The sequence below is a fragment of the Heterodontus francisci genome, chromosome 2 (assembly GCF_036365525.1).
Source record: "Heterodontus francisci isolate sHetFra1 chromosome 2, sHetFra1.hap1, whole genome shotgun sequence".
Classification (NCBI taxonomy): domain Eukaryota; kingdom Metazoa; phylum Chordata; class Chondrichthyes; order Heterodontiformes; family Heterodontidae; genus Heterodontus; species Heterodontus francisci.
The window spans coordinates 70,570,303-70,594,813 of NC_090372.1; the positions used below are offsets into that span (position 1 = coordinate 70,570,303).

General features: G+C 44.5%; 1 protein-coding gene across 1 annotated transcript in view; it reads right to left on the reverse strand.

Moving 5' to 3' along the window:
- Positions 1-2,046: 2,046 nt before the first annotated feature.
- Positions 2,047-24,511, reverse strand: part of LOC137380624 (antizyme inhibitor 2-like) — a 68,075-nt gene continuing 45,610 nt past the window's right edge. The window contains exons 8-13 of the mRNA XM_068052746.1: positions 20,141-20,253; positions 9,440-9,654; positions 7,056-7,119; positions 2,958-3,144; positions 2,726-2,899; positions 2,047-2,111 (exon numbers count right to left, since the gene is read on the reverse strand). Of these exons, the coding sequence (XP_067908847.1) occupies positions 2,047-2,111; positions 2,726-2,899; positions 2,958-3,144; positions 7,056-7,119; positions 9,440-9,654; positions 20,141-20,253 (818 nt within the window). The remainder of the gene's footprint in view (positions 2,112-2,725; positions 2,900-2,957; positions 3,145-7,055; positions 7,120-9,439; positions 9,655-20,140; positions 20,254-24,511) is intronic.

Sequence of the window (24,511 nt, forward strand, 5' to 3'; positions counted from 1 at the left end):
CCAGGACCCATTGGGCGAATGTGCAATGTGTGGTTGAAGGACTGTTTAGTGTAAAAAGTGGGAGGTGGCAGGGCGTCGGGGGAGGGTGGTGGGGAGGTGGTGTTGTTGACAGTTGGAGCACACTGCAGGATTTCATTTGTTATATTTCACACTCGGTTAAACCTGGTTGTTGGAGTCGGGTTGCACTCGCACAGTGAAAATTAACCATTTTTCCCCCCCACCGGCTCCAACACACCCATTTTGGGAGTTACAATTGCATCATTTTTTTCTTCTTCTGTACTTGATTTGATATTGTCATGCACGGAAGGAGTCGTGGTGAAATAAACAATGAAATGGAAGAATTATGAATTTAAAAAGTCAACTGCTGAACTACATCACCAGAATATGGACACTTATACACAGCCAAAATGGAATAACGGCCATGTGACCCCTTATTGGAAATCCACAAACACGTTTGCAATGATGAGGCTTGTTAACCTTGACTGAAATAGTTCTGGGGAGAACCCTTTTGAAATTGAAAGGAGCTATTGCATATTAATGACTCTGATTGATGTGAATGGATTAACAGAGGATGCTAGATACAGTCTGGCTCATGGCCAAACCGAGATAAATAAGGTGTGAAGCAACATCATAACTGAATGATTCCCATTCAAACATCACATGACGGCCATGGTTATCATATCCTGGCCCATTGTATGATCAGAACAGGGTCACGACTCTCCCAACAGAAAGTGACATGAGAGATTCTTACCTTAAAAAGGTAGCTCTCTATCTAGAGAGAGGAGAGATCGCGCCAACAACACAGAAAGCTTGTGAGAAGGATCCAACAGGCAAGAGAAGAACCCTGCTGACCAAGAACAGCCACCACAGCAGAAACATCACAAAGCGACTTTGACACTAATCATCTGTGAAGGTAACAAACTACATTCCACCAGCTTTGGGCTTTATTACAACCACTAGAGCTCTACAATACCTCTGCAAGTTCAAGACTGCGAATAACCAGGCCTGCTGTTAATATGTTAATTTTGTGTCAATTGTTTAATTATATGGAGGTGGAGGATGTCAATTGGGATCTTACCTGAACATTTATAAGCAGACACTTAGAGACTGGTGGAGATTTGAGTGAGGAGCTACATGTTTGTAATCCTTTTACTCTGTACAATAAATGTGAAACTGAGTAAAGATAGGCTCCAGCATCATCCTTCCACAACAAGCTTTCTGGAATTTAACACCTGCAACTTTTAAAAAAAGGACTTTTCCTCTCGAGAAGACTCAATAAACCACTTTACCTCACTTAGGACTTTAAACTACGTCCTATCCTTTTCCCTCTATCTATGCTCATTTATGTATGTGTAGGTGAATCGGCATGTGAATGAGGTTGCGATCTTTTTGAAATTTGTTTAAAAATAAGTATTTTTTTTTACCTACAAGAAAACCTGTCAGTTGTCTGTTTATTTGACTTTAAAGACACTCAGGGGCTAAATGATCACTTTAATAAAACACAATTGTGGTCAGTTGGGAGGTGAACAGTGGGAACTTGTCTGTAACAATATTGAATTGAGCCACTCTAATTGACTATCTACTCATTTAGTCCTCCCTCTGTTTATTTCTCAATCTTACAATCTCATTGGTTAAGGAGATAAAATGTTGGTTTTGTGATTCACCAAGGTCTCGTATGTCCTGTTGCCCTCATTGTGCCATTATTTGCTCCCAATTCCAGAAACTTGCACAGAAAAATGTTTCAAGCTGAAGGGTGCAGGAAAATGCCTAATAACCAACAGGCTGTGAGATGCCCTTCTGCAGAAAGTTCTGACCCATAATAATCAGCTAAAATAAATACATTTATTTCCACTAGCCGATGTCTCCTGCCATTACTTATCGTCAATGTCAGTCAGTTCTGATGAAAGGTCACAAGCTGAAACGTTAACTCTGCTTCTCTCTCCACAGATGCTGCCTGACCTGCTGAGTATTTCCAGCAGTTTCTGTTTTTATTTCAGATGTCCAGCATCTGCAGTATTTTGCTTTTATATTATTGCTTATAATCAATCAGAGGATGTGTTGTTCGATAATGACAGCACGGAAATAACTTGTGGAATCACAGCAGGCATTTTCTTAAAAAAAAACACTCTGGAAATCAGCAGAAACCCATTTTTATTTTTACATATATGGTCACCACAAATGCAGTGTTAACAAAAGAAATTCCTGGAAACAACACAGCAAGGAAAAAGCTTTGATGGAAAACTACATATATAACATTGATGACATAAAATTTTCCAAGACACGAATGCTGAAACCTCGATATTTTACAGTCAACAGAAACTTTACTCTTAATCAAGTTATACAGCCACACCACCCTGAGAAGTAACAAATGTTCAAAAGTTACACTGAAAAGGCAGGTTATGGGGCTAATGATGTGAGCCTGCACAGTGCACTTGAGGCCTATGTTTATCAGCTTGTCTGTACAACACACATGAGCTAGTTTCACTTGATAAGGTGAGGTTAGCTAATTTGTGGTGTCATGGCACATGCAGCATAGTGCAAGACATTGTGGGAGCATGTCCAAATCAAATCTTGAATGCCCTGAGGGGAAAGGGTTCAGAAAAAATATCATTGGAAAACCCCGAGTGCCACAGCCAACACAATCAGCAAAAGACATTTTTAACACTATCCCAATCAGACACATTTCTAAATGGGTCAAAAAGATTCATGCTGCTGGAATTTTTACTAGTGTTCTCCGGATGGATCCAGACCTGGATATCCAGGTGGGACCACTTTTGTTGCTCAAAGAACCTGTATGCAGACACTGTACAGAATGAAGCCATTCCAATGCTCTCAGCAGTGCAGAAGCCTTTGGCCAAGGTTGTAAGATCAGGCTTTGCTTCTTTCAGAAATTTTTGTTCTGTCAATTTGGAGAGTTTGAGATCCAAGCAACAATAGACTGTGCCCTCTTGATTTACCATTCTGCAGAATCAGAATATGACATCGAGAGTGTAGATCCTCCACAAGCTCATTGCAGCCCACACATATCTCAGACCATGCTGGGGAGTTGACCAGCAGTAAGGGAATGACTGGAATGTGTAATGAGTTCTTTAGGTTGTCTGATGCAATATAAAAGAGCTGCATGGAGTCCAGTTGGTTGAAGATCTCAAACAGGTTTATTACAACTAAACTATTATATACAGTACAGAGAAAACTATTTACAGAACCTGCCTCTAGGTATTACAGTTGCACAGTGACTCTGGCTTCGAGTTACAAGACTACATCCTGGTATTTAGCTCATTAGCATACTAACATCTTAAAGGGACATCACTCTTAAAGGCAATCATACAATAGAATGAGCACCAATAATGCAGATTCGTAATTCCCTGCCAATTCACTCAAAGGACTGCAGCTCTAAGACAAAATCAATGAAGAAGCAACATAAGTCAAGATAGTCACCAAAAACCCCCCAACAAAGTCCTCTTAAGAACAAGGGCCCAACTAAGCGAACAGGCTTCACCAGCAAGGCCTGATTTAAACAGCACTGAGAGAATGAATCCATCCCAATATCTCACCTCCTGATTGCATTATCAGGAGTTTCCTCCCCAACTTACATTAAATTGGAAGATATTATGAATTTCATACACACCAAGCGCTCAAGCTGCAAGTGCCCATGCACCCCTAACATACTAAGTGCATCGAATATGGAGGCAAACACAGGCCACTTTCTGTTTGATTGTTATAAGGTGTATCTGAGATTTTATCGAAATGGAAGCAGTCATGTGTTAGTTTTCATCATTTTCATCCGATCATTCTTCACTCACAGACTAAGAGGAAATACAATAAGATCTAATTCAGGTTTACAGTGCATATGCGTAAATGCACAAAGTGTGGTAAATACAGTTGGTGAGCTGCACATGCAAACAACCACATGGGAATATGATGATGTGGTGATAACTGAGACCTGGCTCAAAAAAGGGCAGGACTGAGAACTAAATATTCTTGATACAAGATGTTCAGGAAAGATAGGGAAGGATAGAAAGGAGGAGGAGTGGCAGTATTGATTCAGGAGAATATTCAGTGCTGGAGAGAGAGTAAGTCCAGCAAGAGGTCAGGGACAGAATCTATTTGGTTAGAGTTAAGAAACAACAGAGGTGCCATTACACTACTGGGTGCATTCCATAGCTCACCAACTAGTGGGAAGACTGTAGAGGAGCAAATTTGCAGGGAAATTGCACAGAAGTGCACGAACTATACAGCAGGGATATGGGAGGCTTCAATTATCCTAATGTAGACCAGGATGATGATAATAATGTAAAGGTCAGAGAGGGGGAAGAATTTCTGTTGTGCGTTCTGGAGAATTTTCTTGACCAGTACTTTTCTGGCCCAATGATGAAGTAGGCATTGCTGGATTTCATTCTGGGGAATGAGGTGGGTCAAGTGGATCAATTGTCAGTCAGGGAACACTTAAGGAACAGTGATCATTGCATCATAAGGTTTAGATTAGCTATGAAAAAGGACAAGAAGCAATCTAGAGCAAAAATGCTTAATTGGAGAAGGGCCTATTTCAGTGGGATGAGAACGGATCTGTTCCAGGTAAATTGGAATCAAAGTTGGCAGGCAAAACTGTTATGTAACAATGGGCTTCCTTTAAAGAGGAGAGAGTTCAGATACAGCCACTGTATATTCCCACAAAGGGTTAAGGTAGGGCAAACAAAGTCAGTGCTCTGTAAATGACAAAGAGATAGAGGGTAAGATGAAGCAGGAAAAGGTGGCATATGACAGATGTTATGTTGATAATACAAGTGAGAAGCAGGCTGAATATTAAGATAATTAAGGAGGGGAAGTGAGAAAGAAAATATGAGAGACAAAGGGAGAGTATGAGAAGAGATTGACAAGTAACATGAAAGAGAATTCAAAAATCTTCAATAGCCTTATAAATATTAAAAGGGTAGTAAGGGTGGAGCTGATTAGGGACCAAAAAGGTGATCTACACAAGGAGACAGAGGGAATGGTTGTGGTACTAAATGAATGCTTTGCATTTGTCTTTACCAAGGCAGTAGATGCTTGCTGCCAAAGTCATAGTGGAAAAGGAGGTAGTTGAAATATTAGATGGACTAAGATTGATAAAGAGGGGCTATTAGAAAGGCTGGCTATACTTAAAGTCGATAAATCACCAGGACTGGATGGAATGCATCCGAGCATGCCAAGGGAAGTAAGGGTGGAAATTATGGAGGCACTATCCATAAATCTTCAATTCTTCCTTAGAAAAGGGGGCGATGCCAGAGGACTGAGAACTGCAAATGTTACACTCTCATTCAAAAATGAGTGTAAGGATTAATCCAGCAACAACGGGCTAGACAACTGAACTTCAGTGTGGGAAAATCCAGGACAAAATTAACAGTCACTTGGAAAAATGTTTAATCAACTTGATTGAGTTTTTTTGATGAGGCAAGAGAGATGGTATATGAGGGTAATGTGATGGTTCATGTGATGTACATGGACTTCCAAAAGGTGTTTGATAAAATGCCACATAACAGGCTTGCTAGCAATGTTGAAGCCCATGGAATGAAAGGCACAGTGGCAGCATGGATATGAAGCTGGCTGAGAGACCGGAAATAAAGAGTAGTGATGAATTGTTGTTTTTCAAACTGGAGGAAGGCATCCGGTGGGGATTCCCTGGGGTCCATACTTGGAGCAATGCTTTTTTTGATATGTATGTTAAGGACATAGACTTGGGTGTATAAGGCACAATTTCAAAATTTGCAATGACACCAAACCTGGAAGTAATGTGAATTGTGAGGAGGATAGTGATAGACTTCAAGAGGACATAGACAGACTGTTGGGATGGGCAGCCATGTGACAGATGAAATTTAATGCAGAGAAGTGCGGAGTGATATATTTTGATAGGAAGAACGAGGAGAGACAACACAAACTAAAGAGTACAATTCTCAAGGGGATGCAGGAACAGAGAGACCTGAGGGTATATGCATACAAATCTTTGAAGGTGGCAAAACAGGTTAAGAAAGTGGTTAAAAAGGCTTATGTGATCCTGGGCTTTATAAATAGAGGCATACAGCACAGGAGCAAGGAGGCTATGCTGAATCTTTCCAAAATACTGGTTCAGCCTCAACTGGTGTATTGTGTCCAATTCTGGGTGCCACACTTTAGGAAGGATGTGAAGGCTTTAAAGAGGATTTATCAGAATGGTTCCAGTGGTAAGGGACATCAGTCATGTGAATAGATTGGAGAAGCTGGGGTTGTTCGCTTTAGAGAAGAGTAGGTTGAGAGGAGATTTGATAGAGGTGTTCAAAACCATGAGAGGTCTAGACAGAGTAGATAGAGAGAAACTGTTCCCATTGACAGAAGGGTCGAGAACCAGAGGACAACGATTTAAGGTCATTGGCAAAAGAAACAAAAGTGACAAGAGGAAAAAACTTTGTTATGCAGCGAATGATTACGATCTGGAATGCACTTCCTGAAAGGGTGGTAGAAGCAGATTCAATTGTGGCTTTCAAAAGGGAATTGGATAAGCACCAGAAGGGATAAAATTTACAGAGCTACGGCGAAAGGATGGAGGAGAGGGACTAGCTAATTTGCTGTGGTAGAGAGCCAGCACGGAGCCGACAGGCCGAACGGCTGCTTTCTATGCTGTAAACACTCAATGATTCTATGATTTTAGGTATTGAATTTCAAAATTAAGACCATTTCACTTTGATAAATAGGAGTTTACCTGCTTTTTTGTTGCCTCAAGCTTTGCATACATTATGACATTATAAATGTACATTGATGCAAGATATTTAGATACATGTTGATTAGTAGATCGATTAGTATTTTTATTCTAAGACCTGCTAAGTAGACAGAAAGTCTGAGGTTTTTCCCAATATAAATGAAATTTCATTATTGAACTAAATACTAACGCCTAATAATAAATTCTACAACAGTGGTAATACAATCAGCAAATTAAAACTGAGCTTGATAGAAGCTGGAGATGTCAGAATTGTTTTCACCAACTTACTACTGGTGATACTTGATGAAAAGGGTATTCAATACCGGCCCAGACATCAAACATTTACACTGGGCTTCTCCTGTTCTTCTCCTTGAGCTTGGTTTCCAGTCTTTATCTTCTGCAGAGTTTTCCTACGTGGGAAAAGTATGAAGTCAAACAATTAATGAATGTGTCATCACAACACATAGGAAATAGTGTGCAATATTACAACCAGAATAGTATGGATTCATTGCATTTCTTTCTCTGCCTTACCAAGGAATACTAAAAATTAGTTTAGCAACCACAATCCAGATATTATATCAGAGTTTAACTGGATAAGCAGCATTACAATGTTGGGAGCCAAAGACTCCTCATGGCTACTCTGCTGGAGTAAGTTTGGCTGTGAAGATTCTCCTAATCTCTGCTCCAGACCATGCCAGAGTATCTGAGGGCAGGCAGGGCCTAATACAGCTCTGGAAAGTTACCAAGACAAATATAATTGTTCCCAGAGTAGGTCAATTGCCTCCAAGCTCATGACCCTGAGCTCCCTTAGGAGCTGAAGAAGAAAGAATCTGATTTTATCCAGCCAGGATAGAGTCTCTCCTGTCGCCAGCAGAGTGACTGTGGTTTATGGGGTCCTCGAGAAAAGTAACTGTCGTTTCTGTGGTTGCCAAACAAAGTCAGTCCAAGTTCTACAGGGAGATCAGTGCAGGTGTCTCTGATGCACCTTGTAGGTGTGGGCTGCTAGCCCTGATCATGTCAGTGATCTCATCCCTCCAATTTGGAATGGTGCCTGTGAACAGCTACATCGGCAGCTGCAGGTTCTGCTCAACCACACTTCCAACAACTGAGAGGAACAGTCAGAATGTCAGGGTCATTGAGTCTGTTTTATTTTTTAGTATGATCAGCTTAATGAAATGATCAGTTGCAAATAAAGCTGTTTTGAATCAAAGAATTCCTGTGCTTGATTTGCAGTAGAGAGAGACACACACACATTTGTTCCTGGGGACACCATGGTTTATATCTCTTCAGTATGAAAGTAATCCACTAATCACTGTGATGTTTCTGACTTTTACCCAATGATTTATGCTGTGTTCCCATTAACATTGTGTGACATAATGTTCACAACATGCCTGCTATGCAGCATTTTATCAAATACATTTTGAAAATACCAAGCTCACAACATACACTTCATTTCCTTTATCAATACATTCCAAGATTTCCTCAGAGTTCTGTTAAATTAGTCAGACATATACCATTGCACTTAGGGAGTCAAAACCAAGGGCGCTTTTAAAGTCGAGCAGGGTTAGTGTGGGAAGCTAATTCTGTCCAGGTGGCGGAGTGGGAAAAGAGGAAGATGCAAGGGGAAGGAAAGACAGGGAGAGGAGCCTGAGAGAAGTGGGTAGGGGGAAGAGGGAGAGAACAGGGAAAAGAGTAGGGGGAGAAGGAGAAGAGAGAATAGTTCAGAGAAGAGGAGGGTTGTTGAAGCCAGGAGAGGAGTAAGCGGGGAAATGGATAATGGATAGGGAGATGGGAAAGGGCAGTGGGAACAGGGAGAGAGACTGAAAGGGAGAGGGAGGAACAGGGGAGAGCATGGAAGCTGAGAAGGGAGGAGAAAAGGGGAGAGGAGTGAAGAGGTGAAGCAGGAGTGGAGAAAAGGTGGAGGCGGAATGGGAGAGTAAAGAGGAAGAGGCCATGCAGGTGAAGGAAAGGGCGCAAGAATTAGGAAAATAAGGGGTGGATAGGAGGAGGAGAAGGCGGACGGTTGGGGAGGGAGAGGAGAAGAGAGGAGGGGAGGAGAGATGAAAAGGAGAGAAAGTTAGGAATGGAGTGGTGCAGAGGAGAACGAAGGAGGTAAATGAAGGATTGTAAAAAGGAGGTGAGTAGGAGAGGACTGGAAAAGAAGGGGTGATGGAAAAGGGAGAAGAGATGAGATGATAAGTAGAGGGGTTAGGGGACAGAAAGAAAAGGATGGTATGGGAACAGCTGTCAATGGAAGGATTGGGAAGGAGAGAGGAGGAAGATTGGGGAGACGGGGTGGGGGGGGGGACGAAGTGTAAAAGAGAGAGAGCAATGGGGAAAGGGTCAAGTGTGAGTCTGCTTCAGCAGGGATGAGGGGAGTGTTTGAGTATGAATTGTTCCTCAGCAGGTTGGGGAGGGGAACCAGGGAGGGTTTTGGGCAGTTCCTCACCTTGGACAATGTGTTCCCAAGGTTGTGAACATTTTTCATGCCCTGACTTTACTCACTTGTGCAATTTTTATACTCTCTGGTCAGGAATCATGAGATGTCTTAATTGCCATTTGAGGGGTGCTCATTTGTTTTCCCTTTTTAATAAATGGAAAATCTTGTGCAACTGATATTTCGCTGCCAACAGGTGAGACATCCTGCCATGAAGTTATCCCACAGAGTAAACATTGTTATTCAGTGTCATTTCTCTAAAATAGGACAGAAGAGGAATTCTTTTTTCTTACCAGGGAACCTTCGACATCACATAATGTATGTGAGATCTCTGAAAACCATTGAAATTAGATGACAAACTGATAGTATATGCTCCCATATTTTGAAAGATCAGCCAGTCTCCAATCTCCAGTTTCGGCAGCTTCCACTGATCACTAATATGATCTTCTTCAGCTAAGGTGGGTCCCCAAACCCTCGTGTTGTACAGTTGTTGGTCAGGGCAGTATTTCTGTTCATATATGAAGGAAATCAGATCAGTTTTATTAACTTTAAAGTGTAGCTCAACTTGAGCAGTTAAGCTCGCCTTTTATTTTAATCACTATGTTATATTTATTTTTATCTATCTATTAAATGCACATGCTGATCTCCTGTTGCACACACGGGATCAAGATCAGGTCTCATCTTTGGGTGAAAGGGGCTTAGGAGGAAGGAGATAATTGGGCTGGCACATGCAGATATAATTCAGTCCCCATTGTAAATTCCTACCATCTGTCTTTATATATCTGTTAGTTTATTATAGTTAAATAGCAAAACTTTGAAACATTGGAGTTTCTCTGCCGTGCAGGCACAGGAGATGAAAAATTGAGGCACTACAGCATCACCACTGGCAGGAGGGTGTAATTACAGCATGACAAGCTTCTGTAGGCAGTTTTTAATTTAAAATATGGATAGATATATTTATATATATTGCATTTATTCATTTGATCCCCTTTTTGAACACCATTAATTACATCTTTGGCATCTCTGGAGTTCTCCAACACCCTCCTTGCTGATCACCTGACCTCCACAAAGCTGGAATTATTTTATTTGAGAGATACAGCACTGAAACAGGCTCTTTGGCCCACCAAGTCTGTGCCGACCAACAACCACCCATTTATACTAATCCTACATTAACTCCATATTCTCTACTACATCCCCACCATTCTCCTACCACCTACCTACACGAGGGGCAATTTACAATGGCCAATTGACTTATCAACCTGCAAGTCTTTGGCTGTGGGAGGAAACCAGAGCACCAGGTGGAAACCCATGCAGTCACAGGGAGAACTTGCAAAATCCACACAGGCAGCACCCAGAACTGAACCCGGATCGCTGGAGCTGTGAGACTGCGGTGCTAACCACTGTGCCGCCCATTAGCCTTCTCAGTTACACTTTTTCTTGTTCGCCTTGATTTGCTCTCCATGTCAATTGATTGAATTTAAAATTCTTCCCCTCAATCCCCTCCACAGCCTTTTTCCACCCTGTCTCTACAATCTCATATCTCTCCCATATCCTCTAGTTCGCTGACCCACTGCACCTGTTCATCCTACCTCTATCTGCTCTACCCTTGGTGCTGGACTCAGTATCTCAGTTGTCTCAGCGCTACTCTGGAAATTCATCCCCCAAACGCTCCTCACTGTATTCTTTTCTCTCCAGCTTTAAAATCTTCTCAGTATTCATCTATTTGACCAGGTTTCCAGCCATTTCTCACCCATCCACAATGGCCTCCCGACTCTATTTTCTTCTGTGAAACACCATGTTTCCACATTAAAAGCACCAGATAAATATAAGTTGTTTTTTGTTTTTTTCACTGCTACAAATATTGGGCCAATACTAATACAATGAACACCCAATGTAATGGATGTCCTGTGGCTCCCTCTATACCAGATGCATACATATGAAGGTCACAATGCAATCAAGCACCCAGTATGTGCCAGTGTGGAACGTGAGCACAAATTGGTCAGGAAACCTTGTCACAAGCTCATTGGGCTCCAAAAATAGAGATCGCCACTTTTTAAAAAATATGTTCTTGGGAAGTGAATGTCACTGGCAAGGCAAGAATTTATTATCGTCCCTAATTGCCCTCATGCAGATGGTGGTGAGCCACCTTCTTGAACCACTGCAGTCCAAATGGTATAGATACACCCACAGTGCTGTTAGGGAGGGATTTCCAGGATTCAAACCCAGTGACAGTGAAGAAACAGCAATATAGTTCTTAGTCAGGATGCTGTGTGACTTGAAGGGAAATTTACAGGTGATGGTGTTACCATGTGTCTGCTTCTGTTGTTCTTCTAGGTGGTAGAGGTTGTGGGTTTAGAAATTGCTGTTGAAAGAGGTAAAGCCTGGCTCGGGTATAAAATTAAAACCCAACCCGGGCCTGACCCCACCACAGTCAATCCGAACCCTAGCTCAAGCCCTTTAATTTTTTTTCACGCCCGACCCGACCGGACCCAAATCTCCTTCATTTGTTCCAGCAGCAGGCGATTCCCGCAGCTGGAGTTGTGGGGAGTTGTGCGGAATCATGGGTAAGCATGATCCCGTGACTTCCCAGAAGCAGTGTCCAGCCTGACCCGACCCGACCCGAGCCCGAATGCTGGACTCGGAATTTCAACCTGACCCAAACTCGATACATGTAGTCGGGTCTAGTCGGGTTCAGGTCGTGGAGCCAGGCTTTAGAAGGAGGCTTGGTGAGTTGCTGCAGTGCATCTTGGAGATGGTACATACTGCTGCCACCGGTGTTGGAGAGAGCGAATGTTTAAGCTTGTGGATTGGGTGCCTATCAAGCAGGCTGCTTGATAAAGCAACTTGTCAAACTGAGGAGTGCTTCAACACCACAACATCCTCTGGAACTGGCATGAAAACCAATGCATCATTGCACTCCTACATCCTTGCCTGACACATTCTGTGCCTCGTGTGCCTGTACCCCCAACCCTCCCCAATACCTGTTATAACCCCTGCGCTGTACCTAGCCCTCCCCACTACCTGCTGTGCCTCCTGTTCCTGTGCCCTATCCCTTCTCACCATCTGCTGTGTCGCCTCTGCCTCTACCCCTAATTCTCCCCATCACGCTGGGAAATTGCCCAATGCAGTAAAAGCAGACATCAGATTCACTAACTGCAGGGGTCTGCCTCTCCGGCCCTGACACTCCGGTATGCATTAAGTGGCATGTCTGGAGCACCTGAACATTTTGTAGATAGCTGACCTATTGATATTCGACATGGTCAGTTTGTTTAAGCGTAGATGCATGTAATGGCAATAAAACTGACTGTTTTCTGAGGCATTGGGACCAATTCTGGGGCAGGTGGGAAGTGTACAAGATGGACGGGTTCCATCTTAGCAAGACTGGGACTAACATCCTCGCAGGGAGATTTGCTAGTGCTTTTGGGGAGGGTTTAAACTAAATTTTCAGGAGGATGGGAACCTGAGTTTGGAGGGAAGCAAAACTGGTAACTTGTCAGGGGTGAGAGAACCAGGACCAAATATCAGAGAGGAATACCAAGGTGCACAAAACACTGGGGGAGATAGATAGCACTAAAGTAGGGAATAGTAAGTTATTAGGTGGGGTCAGAGTAAGGGAGAAAGTAATAAAGTCTAAATCAGGGTTAATGTGCACCTATGTGAATGCACGGAGTATGGTTAATAAGGTTGCTGAGGTACAGGTGTAGATTGCCATGTGGAAATATGATGTTGTGGTTATAACGGAAACCTGGTTCAAAGAAGGGTAGGACTGGGTTTTAAATATTCCTGCATACAAAGTGTTCAGGAAAGATAGGAAAGGAAAAAAAAGCGGGAAGGGTGGCAGTATTGATTAAGGAGAGCATTGCAGTGGGTCGAGGACAGAATCTATTTGGCTAGAGCTAAGGAACAAAAAAGGTGCTGTTACATTGCTCGGTGTTGTCTACAGGCCACCAGCTAGTGGGAAGGACATGGAGGAACAAACTTGCAAGGAAATTACAGAGAGGTACAAAAATTATAGCGTAGTTATAATGGGGGACTTCAATTATCCCAAACATAGACTGGGATAGTAGTAATGTAAAGGGCAGTGACGGGCAAGAATTCCTAGAGTGTGTTCAGGAAAATTTTCTACAGCAGTATGTTGCCAGTCCAATGAAAAAGGAGGCAGTGCTCGACCTGGTTCTCTGGAATGAGGTGGGCCAAGTGGATCAAGTATCAGTAGCAGAGCATTTAGGGGACAGTGATCATTGCATCATAAGGTTTAGGCTGATTCTGGAGAAGGACAAAGGACAATCCAGAGTAAGAATAATTAACTGGGGGAAGGCCAACCTCAATGGGCTAAGAATGGAGCTGGGGCAAATAAATTGGAGTCAAAAGTTGGCGGGAAAACCAATAGCTGAACAATGGGCTACCTTCAAAGAAGAGATAGTTCGGGCACAGTCAAGCTATGTGCCCTCGAAGGGGAAAGCTGGGCAAACAAATCCAGAGCTCCCTGGATGACAAAAGAGGTAGAGATTAAGATAAAGAAGAAAAAGTGTGCTTATGACAGATGCCAGGTAGAAAATACTATTGAGAACCAGGCTGAATATAGAAGGTCCAGAGGGGAAGTGAAAAAGCAAATAAGAGAAGCAAAGAGAGAGCATGAAAAGAGACTGGCAGCTAGCATTAACGGAAATCCCAAAGTTTTCGATGAAGAAAAAAAGGGTGGTATAAAAGGGTGGTAAAAGGAGGAGTGGGGGCGATTCGGGACCATAAAGGGGATTTACACGTGGAGGCAAAGGGCAGAGCTGAGGTATTAAATGAATATTTTGCATCTGTCTTTACTAAGGAAGAAGGTGCAACCCAGGCAATGGTGAAAGAGGAGGTAATTCAGACACTAGAGAGGTTTAAAATTGATAAAGTGGATGTATTAGATAGGCTGTCTGTACTTAAAGGGGATAAAGCACCAGGACCGGATGAGATGCATCCAAGGTTACTGAGGGAAGTGAGGGTAGAAATCACAGAGGCACTGGCCATAATTTTTCAGTCTTCCTTAGACTCAGGGTGGTGCCAGAGGACTGGAGAATTACAAATATTACACACTTGTTCAAAAAAAGGGTGCAAAGATAAGCCCAGCAACTACAAGCCAGTCAGTTTAACTTCGGTGGTGGGGAAATCTCTAGAAAGAATAATTCAGGACAAAATTAATAGTCACATGGACAAATGTGGGTTAAGTAAGGAAAGCCAACATGGATTTCTTCAGTGAAAATCATGTTTAACGAACTTACTGGAGATTTTTGATGAGGTAACAGAGAGGGTTGATGAGGGCATTGATGTTGATATGGTGGACATGGACTTTCAAAAGGCGTTTGATACAGTGCCACACAACAGACCTGTGAGCAAACTTATAGCTCATGGAATAAAAGGGACGATAGCAACATGGATATGGAATTGGCTGAGTGACAGGAAAAAGAGAGTAGTTGTTAATGGAGGTTTTTCAGGCTGGAGGAAGGTTTGTAGTGGAGTTCCCCAGGGGGTCAGTGTTGGGACCCTTGCTTTTCCTGATATATATTAATGACCTAGACCTTGGTGTGCAGGGCCCAATTTCAAAGTTTGAGAACGATACGAAACCTGGAAGCATTGTGAACTGTGAGGAGGGTAGTGTAGAGCTCCAAAAGGACATATTCGCTGCTCACAATGTGGTCTCCTCTACATTTGGGAGACCAAACGCAGACTGGGTGACCACTTTGCGGAACACCTCCGCTCAGTCCGAAAGCATGACCCCGAACTTCCGGTTGCTTGCCATTTCAACACTCCCCCCTGCTCTCAGGCTCACATCTCTGTCCTGGGATTGCTGTAGTGTTCCAGTGAACATCAACATCGAGGAACAGCATCTCATTTACTGATTAGGCACGCTACAGCCTGCCGGACTGAACATTGAGTTCAATAATTTCAGAGCATGACGGGCCCCCCATTTTACTTTTGGTTTTAGTTATTTTTTCTTTTCACTTTTTAATGTTTTTTTGTGTTTATTTTATTTTACCTTAGTTTGTTCAGTTTGCCTATCCACTGTTTTTTACATGTTTGTACTTGTGGCTGTTCAGTTTTCAGTCTGTTTACACCCTATCTGTACTAATGCTTTGTCTTTCAACACACCATTAACATATTGTTTGCCTTTGCTCCATAACCTTCTGGTCAGTTATTCTCTGTGACCTTGTCCTATCTACACCTTCTCCTTTGTTAACTCTTGCCCCACCCCCGCTTTACTTGCTTAAAACCTTTCACATTTCTATCTGCTAGTTCTGAAGAAGGGTCACTGACCTGAAACGTTAACTCTGCTTCTTTCTCCACAGATGCTGCCAGACCTGCTGAGTATTTCCAGCATTTCTTGTTTTTATTCCAAAAGGACATAGACAAGTTGGTGGAATGGGCAGACAGGTGGCAGATGAAGTTCAATGCGGAGAAATGTGAAGTGATTCATTTTGGTAGGAAGAACATTGAGAGACAATATAAAATAAAAGGTACAATTCTAAAGGGGGTGCAGGAGCAGAGGGACCTTGGTGTTTCTGTGCATAATTCATTGAAGGTGGCAAGGCAGGTTAAGAGAATGGTTAATAAAGTATACAGTTTCCTGGGCTTGATTAATAGGGGCATAGAGTACAAGAGCAAGGAAGTCATGTTGAATTTGTATAAGACACTAGTTTGGCCTCATCTGGAGTATTGTGTCCATTTCTGGGCGCCGTACTTTAGGAAAGACGTGAGGGCATTGGAGAGAGTACAGAAAAGATTCACAAGAATGGTTCCAGGGATGAAGAACTTCAGTTATGAAGATAGATTGGAGAAGTTAGGACTGTTTTTCTTGGAGATGAGAAGGCTGAGAGGTGATTTGATAGAGGTATTCAAAATCATGAGGGGTCTGGACAGAGTTCTTCTTCTTCTTTGGCCTCCTTGTCTCGAGAGACAATGGGTAAGCACCTGGAGGTGGTCAGTGGTTTGTGGAGCAGCGCCTGGAGTGGCTATAAAGGCCAATATTAGAGTGACAGGCTCTTTCACAGGTGCTGCAGAAGAAATTGTTTGTCGGGGCTGTTACACAGTTGGTTGTCCCCTTGCGCTTCTATCTTTTTTCCTGCCAACTGTTAAGTCTCTTCGATTCGCCACACTTTAGCCCCGCCTTTATGGTTGCCCGCCTGCTCTGGCGATCACTGGCAACTGACTCCCACGACTTGTGATCAATGTCACAGGACTTCATGTCGCGTTTGCAGACGTCTTTAAAGCGGAGACATGGACAGACAGTGGGTCTGATACCAGTGGCGAGCTCGCTGTACAATACGTCTTTGGGGATCCTGCCATCTTCCATGCGGCTCACTTGGTCAAGCCATCTCAAGCGCCGCTGAGTCAGTAGTGTGTATAAGCTGGGGATGTTGGCCGCCTTGAGGACTTCTGTGTTGGAGATACGGTCCTGCCACCTGATGCCAAGGATTTTCCGGAGGCAGCGAAGATGGAATGAATTGAGACGTCGCTCTTAGCTGACATTCGTTGTCCAGGCCTCACTGCCGTAGAGCAAGGTACTGAGGACACAGGCTTGATACACTCGGTCTTTTGTGTTCCGTGTCAGTGCGCCATGTTCCCACACTCTCTTGGCCAGTCTGACCATAGCAGTGGAAGCCTTTCCCATGCGCTTGTTGATTTCTGCATCGAGAGACAGGTTACTGGTGATAGTTGAGCCTAGGTAGGTGAACTCTTGTACCGCTTCCAGAGCGTGGTCGCCGATATTGATGGATGAAGGATTTCTGACATCCTGTCCCATGATGTTCGTTTTCTTGAGGCTGATGGTTAGGCCAAATTCGTTGCAGGCAGCCGCAAACCTGTCGATGAGACTCTGCAGACACTCTTCAGTGTGAGATGTTAAAGCAGCATCGTCAGCAAAGAGGAATTCCCTGATGAGGACTTTCCGTACTTTGGTCTTTGCTCTTAGACGGGCAAGGTTGAACAACCTGCTCCTTGATCTTGTGTGGAGGAAAATTCCTTCTTCTGAAGACTTGAATGCATGTGAGAGCAGCAGGGAGAAGAAAATCCCAAACAGTGTGGGTGCGAGAACGCAGCCCTGTTTCATGCCACTCAGGATAGGAAAGGGGTCTGATGAGGCGCCGCTATGCTGAATTGTGCCTTTCATAATGTCATGGAATGAGGTGATGATACTTAGTAGCTTTGGTGGACATCCAATCTTTTCTAGTAGTCTGAAGAGACCACGTCTGCTGACGAGGTCAAAGGCTTTGGTGAGATCAATGAAAGCAACGTAGAGGGGCATCTCTCCTGTATCTGACTAAGGGAGAACAGCATGTCAATGGTCGATCTCTCTGCATGAAAGCCACACAGTGCCTCAGGGTATACGTGCTCGGCCAGCTTCTGGAGCCTGTTTAAAGCGACTCGAGCAAAGACTTTCCCCACTATGCTGAGCAGGGAGATTCCACGGTAGTTGTTGCAGTCACCGCGGTCACCTTTGTTTTTATAGAGGGTGATGATATTGGCATCGCGTATGTCCTGAGGTACTGCTCCCTCATCCCAGCACAGGCAAAGAAGTTCATGGAGTGCTGACAGTATAGCAGGCTTGGCACTCTTGATTATTTCAGGGGTAATGCTGTCCTTCCCAGGGGCTTTTCCGCTGGCTAGAGAATCAATGGCATCACTGAGTTCCGATTTTGTTGGCTGTATGTCCAGCTCATCCATGACTGGTAGAGGCTGGGCTGCATTGAGGGCAGTCTCAGTGACAGCATTCTCCCTGGAGTACAGTTCTAGGTAGTGCTCAACCCAGCGGTCCATTTGCTTGCGTTGGTCCGTGATTGTGTCCCTTGATTTAGATTTGAGGGGGGCGATCTTCTTGATGTTTGGCCCAAAAGCTCTCTTAATGCCATCATACATTCCTCTGATGTTTCCGGCGTCTGAGGCCAGCTGAATATGACTGCATAGATGTTGCCAGTAGTCATTTGCGCAGTAGATAGAGAGAAACAGTTCCCATTCGTGAAAGGATAGAGAACGAGATGGCACAGATTTAAGGTATTTGGTAAGAGAAGCAAAAGTGAAATAAGGAAAAATATTTTCATGCAGAGACTGGTTAATGTCTGGAATGTAGTGCCTGAGAGTGTGGTGAAGCCACATGAACATTGATTTTAAACTGTTGATGGTGAACAAAGAACTTGCTTTAAAAAACAATCGGAGACTTTGGCTGGAGAGCAACATCAGCATATCAACAGGCAAGTACTTCAATGGACAAAGGAGCTATTCACTGCTCCAATTTGATTCACAATGAAATTTTGATTACCAGACATTGAAGCATTCCAAGTTTACTACTAAGATGACCGAATACACAAACAGACGTGGTCAGGTCAGTTTGGTCACATGACTGACTGACTGACTGTTGGAGTTTTTTGAATTTGAGCTTTCAACAGGAAATTTAAAATCAGAAAGCACTTTTCTCCTGGACTGAGAAAACCTCTCTCCTGTCTGCTCTCATCGTGCTCTCACCAGTTTCGGAAACCATTGTACACATATGAACCCCAAGAGAGAAAAGTCTTCTATGTTGAAAAAGGTTTAAGAAGAATACTGGGCCCCAACGAGAAGCAGGATTACCTACAATCAAGGACCCTACAGTGAGATGGAAGCACAGTAAAAAATAACCCTCGTCAGAGATTGCCTCAAACCTTTCCATTTTATTTTTCTTCTCTTTTCTGTCTCTATTTGTATGTGTATATCGTGTGTGCATGCGAGCGAGGGCACAGCATGTATCCGTAGGCGTTAACTGAATTAGAGTTTAAGTTTAAGGTTTAATAAATTTCACTTTTCTTCTTTAAACCTAAAGAAAACCTCGTGTGCTCATTTCATTGCCTTATATTTGGAAAGCTGTGAACAAGCATGCACAAAAGGGGAGCTCAAAACACCAAAACACATCCTGTTTACAATTAAACCCTATTACAATAAGACCAGGTGAAGACAGTAAAAGACCCCTCAACACCTTTCTCACCTGGTCGTAACACATTGAAAAGGGAATTAGATTGTTACATGAAAAGGAAGAATGTGCAGGGTTACGAGGAGAAGGCAGGGGAATGGAACAGAGTGAATTGCTCTTTAAGAGAGCCAGTGCGGACACGATGGGACAAATGGCCTCTTTCTGCACTGTAACAATTCTGTGATTCTGTGGCATGGAGCACAGTATCAGCCCCAGCTTCTCCTTATTCCTTTTGTCTGAATGCCCTGAAGATAATTTAAGATAACCTACAAGTTATCGGGCGACACAGTGGCGCAGTGGTTAGCACCGCAGCCTCACAGCTCCAGCGACCTGGGTTCAAATCTGGGTACTGCCTGTGTGGAGTTTGCAAGTTCTCTCTGTGTTTGCGTGGGTTTCCTCCGGGTGCTCCGGTTTCCTCCCACATGCCAAAGACTTGCTGGTTGATAGGTTAATTGGCCATTATAAATTGCCCCTAGTATAGGTAGGTGATAGGGACAGGTGGGGATGTGGTAGGAATATGGAATTAGTGTAGGATTAATATAAATGGGTGGTTGATGGTCGGTACAGACTCGGTGGGCTGAAGGGCCTGTTTCAGTGCTGTATCTCTAAACTAAACTAAGTCCTACGAAATGTCTTCTCACTGGTACAAATACTGGATATGTATAAAAAGCTAAAAAAAGGACATTTAATAAATAGAAAAATATAAGATAAAACATAAAAAGACATTGTACCTAAGGTAAGTGATTTAAAGGCAGTAATTCCATTTAGATCCCCTTCAAACAGAGAACGAAGGATGCTCAAGCTTGAAAACACTGCCTTACCTCAAATTTTGTTACAAGAGATTCAGCTGGAGTAAAGCATGGATAAATAAGCAACATTAATTTGATAATATAAATTTTTTTATATTGGATGTTATACATTTAAGTGCTAAGTAAATAATATATTTGTATATTGGCATTTGCATAGCAGAGCTATTGCCAGTCCGAATAACAGCTATATTAAAATGAAAGTTGCTTACCTTGTACAAGAGTGGCTTCACGGTGCCAGACATTTGGGAATAAATGATCAATACACCAAATACTCCATCATTTAGATGATACATAATAGTCTCTTTATTCTCAGTCTCCTCATCTAGAAATGATCATTACATATTTATTAATAACATCCATAGATAACGACACCAAACTTGGAGGTGTGGCAAACAGTGAGGATGTTATGAACCGCTTGCAACTGGACACAGATAGGTTAGCAGAATGGGCAGAGAGGTGGCAGATGGAATTTAATACAGACAAGCGTGAGGTGATGCATTTTGGCAGAATGAATAGGGAGTGGCAATATATATTTAATGGCACAGTTGCAAGGAGTGTACAAGAACAGAGGGACCTTGGAGTGCATGTGCATTGATCTTTGAATATGGCAGAACCTATTGAGAGTTATTAGTAAAGCATGCAGGATCTTGGGCTTAATAAGTAGAGGCATTGAGTAGCAAAGCAAGGAGGTTATGCTGAACCTTTACAAAACTCTGGTTCGGCCCCAACTGGAATACTGCATCCACTTCTGGTCACCCACTTTAGGAAAGATGTGAGGGTCCTTGAGAGGGTGCAGAGGAGATTTACCAGAATAGTTCCAGAGATGGAGGATCTGAGTTACAAGGTTAGGTTGAAAAAACTGGGTGTGTTCTCCTTAGAACAAAGGATATTGGGGGAGATTTAATGGAAGTGTGTAGGATTATGACAGGCTTAGATAAATTGGATAAGGTAAAACTGTTTCCATTAACAAATAGTACTTGGACTAGGGGACACAGATTGAAAGCTTTGGGCAAAAGATGCCGAGGGAATATGAGGAAGCACTTTTTTTACGCAGCAGGTGGTAGTGACCGGGAACTCGCTGTCCACAAGGGTGATGGAAGCAGAGATGACCAATGACTTCACAAGGATGTTAGACGGCCACCTGAGAAAAATAGACATGCAGGGCTACGAGGATCGAGCTAGGCAGTGCAACTGACAGCGTAGCTCTGTGGAGAGTTGGCATGGAGTCGATGGGCCAAATGGCCTCCTTCTGTGACATAAATGATTCTATGACTCTAAGTAGGCAGTATTTGCTGCACACAGAAGGCTGAATTTTGTGCTCCCATCTAAGGTGGGCTTGGTGCGTGGGGGTTGGAGAATTGGTGTGGATTTGTCCACCCTGAAAGCCAGCGCCATGCTGCAATATTCCAATGATATCAGAGGAGGGGAAGTGCTGTGGCAGCACTGATGCCCCGACACGACAGCATCGTAATTTAAATGCTTGAAATGCTGTTTTATATTCATTGGATCAAATTATCTGCGATCCAATGGATGTCCTGCAATTTTGTGAGTGACGTGTGGCAATATGTGCCTTCAGTTTCACTATCTTGAAAAGCTGGCGGGAGCAAAGCAAGAGGCCTCGGTGCTGCAACAGGGAATGTAACCTGACCATAGCAGCATAGGGAGTGTGGGGGCTGGGTAGTCAGGCCAATGGCCGCTCAACTGGAGGAGCTCCATAAGGGGGATGTGTGAATGGTGGGGGGGGGGGGGGGGGCGGGGGGAGTTCTGCAAGGGGGATGTGCGAATGGGGAGGAGTTCTGCAAGGGGGATGTGTGAAAGGGGAGGAGTTCTGCAAGGGGCATGTGTGAATTGGGGGGGGGGGGAGTTCTGCAAGGGGGATGTGTGAATGCGGGGGGGAGTTCTGCAAGGGGGGTGTGTGAATGGAGCAGGGTGAGTTCTGCAAGGGGGATGTGTGAATGGAGCAGGGTGGGTTCGGCAAGGGGAATGTGTGCATGCGGGGCGGGGGGGGAGTTCTGCAAGGGGGATATTTTAATGGGGGGGGGGGGAGTCTTGCAAGGGGGATGTGTGAATGGGGAGGGGGGAGTTCTGCAAGGGGGATGTGTGAATGGGGGAGGGGGGAGTTCTGCAAGGGGGATGAGTGAATGGAGCAGGGTGAGTTCTGCAAGGGGACTGTGTGAATGGGGGAGGGGGGAGTTCTGCAAGGGGACTGTGTGAATGGGGGAGGGGGGAGTTCTGCAAGGGGGATGTGTGAATGGAACGGGGTGAGTTCTGCAAGGGGGATGTGTGAATGGGGGAGAGTTCTGCAAGGAGGATGTGTGAATGGGGGTGGGCGCTCTGCAAGGGCCAGGTGTGTATGGGTGGAGCTCTGCTGGGGCTGTGTGAATGGGGGGGGAGCTCTGCAAGGAGGATGCGCATCTGGAGGGAGCTCTGCACAAGGGATGTTTGTTAGGTGGGGACTCTGCAAAGGGATGGGTTGTGTCTGTCGGGGGCCATTAGAGGGTAGAATAAATGATGTTGTAATGTGTGTGATGTCTCACACATCTGGAAAAGATGGTTGACCAATAGTAACCTTTAGTCTTGAGACTCATCAGGCAGCCAAATGAGCAAAGATTTACAAAGATATTTGTCCAGACAGGCTCAGCTCTTTATTGGAAGGGAGCCAAAGGGCCCAGGGCCCAGGGTCTTGTAAACCCTGTGTATCTGGATCTCCTTGGCATGTTGTGGTGCGTCCGAAAGAGGCAGGCTGAGGCCCAAGAGTCAGTTGCATCTCAGCCTGAATCTCCAAGACACGAACCGCAGCAACCAGTAAGGCAAAGAAGGACCCAAGTACGCCAGAGAGTCTACAGGACTCTACCTCCAATGTCTGAGCGACACTGTCAGCAAAGGCTACAGCTCTCCAGGAAGGCCATCACAGACCTATGCGGCCTTCTGAAGGACGATTTGCGGTCAATGGGGTTTGGTGGTCACCTTATGCCTGTGGCCCTAAATGTGGCAGTCAACTTTTATGCATTGGGATCTTTCCAGGGATCCACCGGGGACATGTGTGGGGTCTCCCAGGCCGCAGCACACCACTGCATCAAGGAGGTGACCAATGCTCTGTTCAAGAAGGCTGGCAACTGTGTGCGCTACCAGACAGACCCTGACAGTCAGGCCGAGCGAGCCATCAGATTTAAGGCGAAAGCTGGATTCCCACAGGTGTAAGGTGTAATTGATTGTACATATGTGACCATCAAGGCTCCCACAGACCAGCCAGCCACCTTCATCAGTAGGAAGGGCTTCCATTCAATCAATGTTCAACTGGCCGGGACCACCGAAAGCGTTTCTTACAAGTATGTGCTCACTTCCTGAGAAGCAGCCACGACACCTACAAACCTCAACAGTCCCAGGTGCCACAGCTTTTCAATACCCCCCCTTTGCCTTCAGGGATGGATTCTCGGGGACAAAGGCTTCCCACTGATGCCTGTGAGGAACGCTCACAATGCTGCCGAGGAGAGCTACAATGCTTGCCATGGTTCCACCTGAGCGACCATCGAGCAGGCCACTAGGTTACTGAAGATGAGATTCCGCTGCTTGATCGATCTGGTGCAACCCTACAGTATACCCCAGCAAGGGCCTCGCATATTGTGGTGGTCTGCTGTGCTCTTCACAATCCAGCAGTACAAAGGGGAGAGGCCTTACATAACAGCCTGGCTCGGGTATAAAATTAAAACCCAACCTGGGCCCAACCTGACAACAGCCAACCCAATCCTGACCTGAGCCCGAAAATAACAAACATATTAGTCAAACAGAAAAAAATTGTAGATTAAAACGAAAATAATACGAAACAAAACAATACAGTCCAGCCCAACCCGAGCCGAGCCCGAATGCTGAACGCAGAATACAGACCTGATCCCAACCCGAACCCGACACATGTAGTCGGGTTTGGTCGGGTTCGGGTCGGGTAGTCAGGCTTTACCTACATGAGGATGATATGCCTGAGTGACAAACATCCTCCAACAAAGAGGCCACGGAGGAGAGACAGGACCAAGCAGCTACAGAAGATAACTACAGGGCGATGGAGGCCAAACATGGTGAGCGATACACAATGGAGGAAAGAGATGACCTCATAATAACCTGATTTCAGCCACCCTGTGCTCAATAACAATGAACTAATACTGACCATCATGCATGTAGTCTTCTGCCTTCTTTCCATCTGTGTTACCAGCACTGGCCATGTTTACCAAGTCGGGAGGAGAGCAGCCCAACAATTCCCTTATTAAGACCAATTGAGCTGGCTAAGAACCTCATTAAGAGCTTGTTAATGGGGGCTGTTGCGATTTTCATGTGGCGCATGGTTTGCGTGCATTGTCTGGGGCAGACCAGGTTAAGGGAGGCAGGTACACAGTGGGGAGCCAGTCATGGCCACCCCATGTGAATTAGCTGGGCACCACAAAAGGGTGAATGGTGCAGAGGGGGACTCAGCTATTGGCTGACAGGTGCCATTGGTGCAGTGCAGAAGATCGGGTGAGTGGGCAGTAAGCACTTGGGTAGTGCAGTGTGTCGTGACCTTCCTGGCATCTGGCACAAGAGCAGGGGGCAAG